Source organism: Camelus dromedarius, chromosome 1 (assembly GCF_036321535.1).
Source record: "Camelus dromedarius isolate mCamDro1 chromosome 1, mCamDro1.pat, whole genome shotgun sequence".
In the NCBI taxonomy this organism is placed as follows: Eukaryota; Metazoa; Chordata; class Mammalia; order Artiodactyla; family Camelidae; genus Camelus; species Camelus dromedarius.
In genome coordinates this window covers 68,536,127-68,546,679 of record NC_087436.1, presented here as the reverse complement: position 1 = coordinate 68,546,679, position 10,553 = coordinate 68,536,127, and the positions used below count along the sequence as shown (strand labels likewise).

The window sequence follows — 10,553 nt, the reverse complement described above, 5'->3', positions numbered from 1 at the left end:
CAAAATTAAACTGAATTGTTGAATACCCAGTTGATGTCCAGAGAATCAGAGAATTGATGGAAAACACCCCAGTGAGACAACTGGAGTCGTACTCCGTGTGGTTTCACCTTCCAGTCAGCTGACCTAGACTTGTTCACGTGCTGGCAGAAGGATGCCAAGGAGCAAAACAGGGCAAAACCCACTGTGCAAGCACTGTATAATCCTCTGCTTTTGTCACATTTGCCAAAGCATGACCCAGTCCAAATTCAAGGGGCAGAACAATAGACACAACTTCTTTATGGAAAGAGCAGAAAAGTCACATTTCCAAGTGCATACAGCAAGCCTTGAACAAATTGATAGTAGTCCTGCAGCAATCTACCTCAGGGACAGAGTTGGAACTTGGGGTAAGGTTTCCCTGTCCAAGCCCTGTGGTCGTTCCACTTCATCCTACCTCCCAACAGAGAGCTGGCGATAATGTAATGTAATGAACCTGCTGATGCCTCCTGAACCAATTACAGATTACCGAAGAAAAGGACAATTTAAAAGGGCATAGGATTAAAGGATTGGACATAGATGGTCCCCAAAGAAGCAATTATAAAACTGGGCAGAGTTTCTTCCTCTTGTCTGAAATCCAGATGCCAATATATACCTGACACCTCTCGGAGTCAAGCAGTTTAATAAGGCAAGAGAACAAACCTTAATTTCAACCCCATCAGAAGTCTTTTTTCCCTTTTATTTTCATATGGAATGCATAGTGTTAACAGCATTAAAATAGCCCTTTTCCTGGTTTCTCCGCTGCTTTCTTTCACCCCACTTTATTCCACACAGTACTCCTCGAGGGAATTATCTCCTCCACAGAGAGTAGGGCTGAGAAATGTGTGAGTTTAGAAGGCAGTATGCTCAGATCAATCCCTTCCTGTCCTGTTCAGCCTACCAGGACAGAGTGGGCATTCTGCTCTGTTCCCTGCCATGTGGCAAAGGACCTCCAAGAGAGGCAGGCTGTGGCTCTTAAACTGAGTCAGTGATTCAAAGTACTACCTAAGTGACTCAATGTTACCTAAATCTGAGGTAAAGTATTAGCACAGTTTTGGCCTTAAATCTAAACCATATATTGATAGATTTTATTAATAATAAAAGTAATGAATTGATCTTCATTTGTGTGATTCCTATGTCTTGATTTTCACCTGCTTTCAAACTAGGGAGAGGAAAAATCCCAACAAATGGGTATAAAAATGTATAGGGCAGGGGACATGTGTGTAACTGCTAATAGAGTTTCTTTTTAGAATGATGGAAATGATCTAGAACCAGATAGTGGTGATGGCTGCACAACTTTATGAATATATTAAAAGCCACTGAATTGTAAGAATAAGTTCAATGTTAAGGGACCAAGAATAGAAGTAGGGAAACCAGCCTCCTGCTATTGCCTCATAGAGTTGCTGTTGAAGATTGAATTGAATAGTCATGTATGGAAAGTACATAGGACCAGTGACATAGCAAGGGTTCCATAAATGTTGACCAGTGGAGGGTGGGGAAAGCATGGCCTCATCACTCACATTATTGACAGATGCTTCACGTTTTTTATTATCCATATAATAGTACTCTTTCCACATGGTGATTTGTATGTGTATGTGACAATGGTGGCATCTAAAAATCTCTAAAGCAGATCTCTTTCAGTGAGATTATGTACAAGAAGGAGAAGATATTTTGTAAACCAGAATAGTGAAATCCATTGTCACTTCTATATAAAATCACCCTTTCATTATTGTCTTAATATATTGAAAACTGCATTGAGAAAGTTGGCTTGAAAAGTTGTTAACCTATACTGTTTGTTTACAGAACAAGCAGGTGTTCTGGAAAAACCATGAAAGTGTCTAGTCACTCTGAAAAATACATGAACTTTCTCAGAATGACTTGAGATTAAATAATAAAATAATTCAAATTTATCTTGGAGCTTTTTAAAAAACATGACTCTCTCTTTCAGGCTTTCACATCCTGCTCTAGAGGTAAGTCTCTGAATGCAAGGAGGAAGTCAAGGCTACACTGTATTTTGGAACTAGGATGGGATGAGAGAGAGTGGGAAGGAGATTGGAATGTAGGCATATTGATTAGAGAACTTAATCACAGGTTTTGTGGTTTTACTGAAGTATGACATCCAAGATCAAGTCCAAACCTGAGAGTCTATGATTCTTGAAGGAAAAGAAAGCAAGAGAAAGCTCTACAGTTAAAGTCTACCACTCTGTTCATCTTCTTAAATAGCCTCACTAGTAATAACTTGCCATAAGACAGAAAAACTAAAATCACTAACAGCAGTCAAGGTTTATTGCATTCCCTCTGTGTGTACATGCAGACGTGCATCTGTACTCTTGAGATAAATTATAGAGGTGTTCAGTCATGAGAGAATTCTATGAATTGGGTAGAATTAATGAGGCAAAAAGGAGTTTTATGGTAAACAAATATATAGATTCATAGAAAAGAATAAGGAGGGTTTATTAGATTGGGAAAGAAGCAAGAAGAAAGGCATTAAGCTGAGAAAAAGGCAGCGTGGAAGTAAAGTAAGATTAAAAATATCAGTAGGCCCTGTGAACGCCAACCACAGCCACAAACCTAACAATAGATCAAACTTACGTTCAGTGTGCAGAGACCTGCCAGTCACAGTCTTGATTTAGTTTCTGATAAGTGCTCCTGAAAACCAGTATAATCTGAGTCATCTATAAATATCAAACTCAATGATCAACATCTAGGTATATATTTATATCTACAGAGATACATAAATATTTTAAAAATTAACTTTGAAGGACACATTTTTGAATGAAATACATTTAACATAAAGTTTCTTACTTTTAAGCAGTCATTTGTGTTCAGTTGCTGAAGTAAGAAAAACACTGAAATGGGACTTTTGGATTTATCACTAGCTTTGTAATCATTAGATGACTTTGTATTTTGACTTTAAGGTCATAATCTCATTTTTCTTCAATTAAACAAGAATTTTTCAAAGTCTGCTGAGCTCACTGTTGAGCTCAATGTGATAAAGAATCTAGTGACTAGACATTCCTAACGTTTGGAAACCGACCATCAAAATGAAATTAGACTTTAGTTTGAAAGGCAGCATGATGTCAAAGTCTTTGCAATAAAATCCAAGCTAGACTCTTTAATGATGAGAAATCTTGAACATAAATTCTGTGAGCAACAACTCACTCATCTGTGAAGTGTATAAAATAATTTCTACCTGGAAGAGTTACTGTGAGATCAGAGTGACAGGACATTAAGAGCTTAGCATGGTATCTTCCATACGTCAACACCTCAAGAAAATATACCCCTTTTTATGTAGTCCATTTGATCACTACAGCAACCCCTTCAGTTACTCAAAAGTGTATCCATTTTACAAAACAGGAAACATATTAAAAGATTTGAAGGAATTGCCCAAGTTCTGCAGTAAGACTGATACTTCTGTCTCCTTGCCCCAGTAAAAAGCTCCCATTCTTTTTCTTGTGAGTAAAGTGCCTTTGCTTAAGGACGAATGTTGTATAGTGGTCTCCAAAGTGGAGCACATAAACCCCAGAGGCATACAAGGTGATCCCATTGGGGAAGAAACTTTTAGAATGTCTCATTATATTTCATTTATTTCATCTTTTTAATTCCTTTTTTGCATATAGTTAATAATTTGTTTGGAGGATTAGTATAAAAAACTCACATATAATTTCTAAATAAATTAATATTCTTGTATTAGAGGTCTGTGCTCAAAAATGTTTTCTTGAAAGGAGTGTCTTATTTTAAAAAATTGGAGATTACTAGCATAGAGAACTATGTTTGAGAGCACAATAGAAATAGCCCTGAAATGTTTCAAATAGAATTAGTGGCAATTAGAAGACTAGTCAGAGAAATGTTCTTTTGGTGTTATTGTGATGACTGTATTCTGTGTCCAGACTAATAAGAGGACTTATTACACACAATGTTTTTAATGTTAGCACATCACAGATTGAAGAAACTATGAGATGTTGCCCAAACTCTCTTCTTTTCAAATAGTTCCACAAAAAATGAGAATTTTCTCCATTTGGAAGAACTGTGATGCCATTGGTATCCCAGTGTGGAATTTAATAGCTTTTATTATTGAATAAACCTTCCCAATCAATCTAGAATTCTAGTGTTGTGGTTTAAGTAAATCTTTGCACATTATCTTTTCCATGAAGATTGTGTACTTTTAATGAGTTCTTGACCTGGAATCCATGGACCTTTTGGCTCTGCATGTAAAATGGTGTATGTTAGCTCTTTTTCCTGGGGGCAAAGCTCCTTAGTTCTTAAAAGTGCGCAAAAACAGCTAAGAAATACCTCTCACCGTGTAATCTTCCTGTAGAACAGATTATTCCCCAGTTTTATTTTTTCTAGCTTAAATGTCCTGAATTCCTTCAGCAGAGAACTCACCGAACAATTCTGCAGAGCCTCCCAGCTTCTTCTAGCCCATAAGCTGGAAAGGTGACCTTCTTTATACCGTCGGCTCACCTCCATTTCAAAGATTCCCTGGCCCACTATTTTCCTTCACTTTTTCTCATCACTTCTACTTTCAAGCACTCTACTCATCACTGTAGCTCTCCTTTGAGCTGTGTTACTTGTGGATTCAAAACTGATTTTTGTATGTTAATAAGAATGTGATAGAAATAGAGGGATGGAGGAATAAATTAGGAGTTCAGAATTTGCAGATACTACTATATATAAAATAGATAAACAACAAGGTCCTACTGTATAGCACAGGGAACTATATTCAATTTCTTATAATAGGCTATAATGAAAAAGAATATGAAAAGGAATATATATGTATAACTAAATCACTATGCTATACACCAGAAATTAATACATTATAAACTGATTTTATTATAATAAAAAATGTAATAAATAATAAAATGGAAGGAGAATGAATCTAATCTTTAGTGTGAACTGGGTGTTTTACATATATTATCCCTTCAATCCTTGAAACCACCCTGTTAGTAGACATTACTGTTGTTCTCTTGTTCTTTTCCCTGACATATAAGTAAAAGATACTTTGCTATGAATTCAAGTGGAAACACAAGTTAATTTCATGAGAAATATTTACACCTATTGTTTATTCCTTCCATTTCAAAGCATACTTTCTAAGAAAAGTTAGAGTAGCATTCAGGTGAGTCATTACTCCTTACTAAGCCAAGCCTCATGAAGGTAGGATCTTTGAGTTTTACTCATATTTTACAGAACTGAGTGTGATGCTTGGTGCACAAGAGGCACATTATAACACTCCTTAAATGAAGAAATTCATTAAACATCTACTGTATCCCAGGCATTATACATTGGAGGTAAGTCATATTCTCTTCATTTTACAGTTGAGGAAATTGTGCCTCAAGAAGATTGAGTAACTTGTATAAGATCACAGTCTGTAAATGGCCAAGCCATCAGGTAAAGACATATTTTATTGACACTCTGAAATTTTGTTTTTTCTGCTAACCGTACCAGTGGAATGCCTTTTTTAAACACTAAGAGGAGCCCAGTATCAGAAACAGTTATTGTAAATACTTTGGGGAAAAAATTCAATGAATAATCAAATTTAAATTATAATTTAGAAATTTCTTTCTCCCTACTCCCCTTTCCTGGCAAAATGTAATAATGTAGCTAACCCATGGTAACAAGATTGAACTCATTTTAAAAAGCACATAGGATCAATCAAAAAATACTCCAGTGTAACTGACAAATATTACTATGTTATATATTTTTATGTTTAACACACATAACAGTACAAATTACCATGTCTTTACTCTCCAATAGTAAATGATCTGATTATATATGCAAGAAATATGAATATGTTATTATAGATATTTTTACCTACATAATTTTTTCTAAGCATTAATTAATCCTCAGAAAATGTTTTTGTCATTATTAAACATTTCTTATGGCATTCCTCAAAACACTTAAATTTTTCTAGTTTCAATTAATATTAAAATTTTACAAAATTTGGCCTAAGTTTATGATTTCTTTTTTCTTTAGTAACACTTTCATGTTTCTCCAATTAATTTCAAATTATCCACAGTTAGTATTTCAAAAGCACTGATTTTTAACTAAGTATAAGTTTTCATTTTTACGTTTATAAAATACAAAATGCCTTGTGAGTTTCCTTAGTGAATATACTTATGTAGTTTAGTGTATATACTATGCATAGAGCAATCAAAGTATTATCTTTTAAAATCACTGTCTTGAACAGTCTTAGAACATATAACTATACATAATGTTAAACAGTATCAATTTTATCACTTCTATAATTTTTTTCAAGTTTATCATAAAAAATAATCTGATCATCATATGTAAACTTTAATCAACTGACAATAGTAGCAGAAGGTTTAATTTCAATCATAGTATTTTATCTTAATGGTACATGTCATCGTGGAAGCACAGTAGTAAACTGCAGAGAAAAATATATAGGAAAGATTTTATCTTACAAGCTAAATTCTTGTGATATTTAAATAAATTCCTTGGAAATTTAGGATTTTTTACATTAGTGGCTTAACATTAGAACCTTATATTATTATACATAATACACACATATATACACAAATGTGTTTAAGCCATACATTGTATTTAAATTATGAAAACTGAAAACCTGTTTCTGCCCTCAAGGAAGAGGGTTTAATCCCAGCAGAAACAAGAAGGCCCTAGTCACATCATATCACTATGAAATAAATTTTATATTAAGACAGAAGCTTCTAGTTCAACATTGTCATCTATGGACTTACCTGGTATTCTGACCGCTTGACTAATAAAAAACCTTCAAAGTACAAGGGTAGAGCAGTAATCTTTGATCTTTCTTGGAAGATCCTGCGAGGAGCTGGTTTCGGGGGCTTCTTAGCCATCATACCCTCTGGTTGGTATATGGTTTGTTTAACTTTATCCAGTCTCAAACAAAATGAGATCTTCCTTGTGTAAGAGGAAAAGGCAACTGTTTAAAGAGGAAGTCCCATCTCGATTTTAAACCACCAACACACACACACACACACACTTTTTTTTTTTCTTTTTGTGAGGTAAGAAAGAACAGGCATAGGTCAACTCTGAGAGGGTTGTCTCTGAGAAAACTACATGTGTTTAGAATTACAATAGCAAAATAAACAGAAGATTAACATCATCAGAGGATAAAAGGAACAGATGTGGAGATTATGGACTTTTCAAGGAAACATCAAGGTCACATTTGTTTTCTTCCACTTTTTTTTGTTTATTGCTGTTCATTTTTATCCTCAGAAGACATGATTTGAATTAACTCCATTTCATTAAAAATTACTTCATAGGATAATTTTGTTAAAACTATTTCTAAGTATAGTTGGCCCTCTGTATTGACAGATTCCACATCTGTGGATTCAACCAACTACAGATAGAAAATAATAGAAAAAAAAATTCAGAAAGTTCCAAAGAGCAAAACTTGAATTTGCCATGCACTGGCAACTATTTTCATAGCATTTACATTGTATTAGGTATAATAAGTAATCTAGAGGTGATTTAGAGTACATGGGACAATGTGACACAGGCTATATGCAAATACTATGCCATTTTATATAAGGGACTTGAGCGTTCAAGGATTTGATATCTGCAAGGGTCCTGGAATTGATCCCCTGCTGATACTGAGGAATGACTATATTTCAGAGTTGAGAAAAATGGAGCTATTTATTTCATGCACATTTTGGTGGCCCACTAAATCTAAGCCACAGTTATGAGAACGTAAGGTTTTTTTACTCTTTTGTCAGGATTTTGAGTTGGTGAACTACCAGTGGATATTTGGCAAAATATGTCTGGCAGAGAAAGCTGTAAATTTTCAAACTTTCATTTTGTTCTTGTATGCTTTCTAAGCAGTGAATCACTGATGCTGTGTTGCATAGATTGGGTCCCTACAGCTATCTAGTGAGATTTATAGAGCTACACTGGGGCATGTGGTCCTTGAGAGACTGGATTTGGCCCAGTATTGTATAAAGAACGATGAGGGAAGGGAAAATTGCAGGAATTCTGGTTTGTTTTGCAGGGGACCTGAGAGGTTCCACCATTTGCTATTTCATCTTCAATATTTCAGAATTACTCTAGGTTTATAAGCCAGGCCTGAAGCCTGAGCATCCCCCCCACCCCCCGTTAGGCTAGCCTATTCTCACAAATTAAAGCAAGCCAGGGATTTCCAGTCTGACACTTTTTTTGGGGGGTTGGGGGGGTTTAGGGGGAGGTAATCAGGTTTATTTATTTAATTGTTTCTTAATGGAGGTACTGGGGATTGAACCCAGGACCTTGTGCATGCTAGGCACGTACTCTGCTACTGAGCTATACCCTCTCCTATGAAACTCCTTTCTTAATGGAGAGACCACATGGTTTCCCCCAACAATAGGGGTTCCATTGGAGCTGCAACTGTAGATGTGAGGAGTCAAACTGTGTACAGAGTGAGGTATGATGAAATAAAATTTATATTTTATGTCAAGACAAGAAAAATGTAAACATAAAATTCTTCTCTGTCCATTTGGGCCTCTTCCCTTGCCTTTAGTATATATTGTACCTCTGCTTAACCAGACCTCCCTAGGATATCCCCTTCCTTCTTAATCTTGGAAGGGGCATGATGGCTCACTACTCACTTTGTATGTGCAGATCTGAATTGTGTAAACTGTCAATGCATACAAAGATGTATAACTCTTTGTCTCAAAAACTTATATAACTGTGCTTTGACTTGTAACATGCAGAACAGGCCTCAGAGCTTTCTGAAAGACTGTCTCCCAGATTATAATCCTCAGGTTGGCTCAAATAACTTTTTCTATTTTTCTCTTAGATGGATTATTGATTAATTTTTTGTGCACATTCATGATGTAGTTGGCAGGACATCAGAGATACCCAGCAGAGGACACCTGGAGTCTACCCTGAACTGTTGCTCAGTACAAGCATCAACCTATTGAACCCCACTGGTTTCTTGGTGCCCTTCAGGTGTTCCAATGAATTCTCTGGATATCCAGATCTCATTGCTTTCAAGTGATGATCCTAAAAATTTCATTTGAGCTGTTTTTATTTAAGGCTTGGAGTCTGAAGGGGCACCAGTACATTTCCACAGCAGGGACTTTGGGGGATCTGGGCAGGATGCCCAGGGAAACATGGGTGGCTTGGTTTTTGTTAAATTTAGCTTAAATTGAAAAAAAAAAGTTGATATATGATCTGAACAAAACTTTTGCTGGCGAAATGAGAGACTGAATTATTTGGCTCCAAAGAACAGGGGACATTTGCTCCTTCTGGCTACAAGGTGTTCTAAGGTGACTGAGAACCTAGTGGAAGTGTCTGAGGCTTAATTAATCCTTGTGACATGTAGTGATCCTACAGGGAACCCCATTACAATCATTAAGTAAATTCTGCTCAGGTAGAACAATACAGACTGAATATCAGTAAACTAGAGAAGCGTGTTGAGGTACATTAATTAAATGAAAATAGTTTGAAACTGAAATTAGAGTTGAAGATTCAAAATTACTGCCTTGTCTTTATATTACATTGAGACCTACTTCCTGTGATCCCAGACTTCAAATGATAGACTATAAGTCCAAGTTAATTTTTTGGAGACAAAAACCATAACTAATTTTTAGTTTCAGTATTTTAAGAAAGTGACTTGAATGACAGAGGAAAACCTCCTGATTTGATAAATGACCTAATCAACCTCCTTGGCAGCTGGTAGCTGGTGTCACACAGCGGGAAGTGAAAGGAGGGATGAGAGCTGAGAAATGAAAAGAAGGGACATGGGAGACAGGACGCTGGGAAACATCAGTGGTTGGAATAGGAGAAAAGTAGTCACTGGCTTTATAGCCAGAGAGTTTCATGGGAAAAAAAGAATGTCTCTAGAAAAATGTAAAGATAGGAATCTTTCTGAGAAATAATGTATCTTGTTGATTATGTCTTTCTTATCTTTTAAAAAACTAAACCAAATTAAAGAAAAACCAGTTCAAAAGCCTCTCAAAATTGCTTTGGTTTGACAATTTGCAAGGCAAATTAATCCTTAATATACCAATGTTCAAATTATGTCTCTCCTCCTCCCAAGTTTTAGGTGGTGAATAATACATTTGTAGGTAAGAAAATACCATAGAAAAAGTGTTTGGGCAGAGGGCAAGAAGCCAGTTTTGCTACTAACCAGCTGAGACCTTGAACAAGCCAGTGAACTTCTCTGAGATAACTGTTTCTTCACTTCCTGTCTGAAGAGCTGCAACTGGCTTTTAAGGACCCTCCTACTTTCCATCCTTTTTCTCTCTGATTCATTTAAAATGCAATGTAATCAAGCCATTCCCCTGCTTCAAACATTTTAATGGATTCTAAGTGCTTTCAGATTCATTCTTTTTTTTTTTTTAAATTTGGCAGTAAATATTTACTGACCACCAATTATGTGCTCAAACATGGCACACAGATCCTTCATTAAAGGGCCCTTTTAAATCAAAACTCCTTAAAAAATACTCTCTCACCTAGTAACTTTGGTTACTCTCAGTTGTCTCAATAATTTATGGTCTTTCCTATCTTCTCTTTCTTTCCAATCACTGTGCACCTTGCTTGGATGCCCTGCTTTCCTCTTGTTA

General features: G+C 35.8%; 1 protein-coding gene across 12 annotated transcripts in view; it reads right to left on the bottom strand.

Annotated features, from left to right (window-relative positions):
- STAP1 (signal transducing adaptor family member 1) overlaps positions 1-6,944 on the bottom strand; it is a 49,922-nt gene extending 42,978 nt beyond the window's left edge. For 10 of the 12 annotated variants that reach the window (XR_010380652.1, XM_064485093.1, XM_064485078.1 and 7 more), the window contains exon 1: positions 6,729-6,943. Coding sequence is in view for 11 of the 12 variants with exons in the window: in XM_064485093.1 (XP_064341163.1) it covers positions 6,729-6,848 (120 nt within the window). In the remaining variant the exon portion in view is untranslated. Of the gene's footprint in view, positions 1-6,728 lie in introns of all 12 variants that reach the window. The other 2 variants (XM_031469774.2, XM_064485061.1) reach the window with 1 other exon arrangement.
- Positions 6,945-10,553: the final 3,609 nt, after the last annotated feature.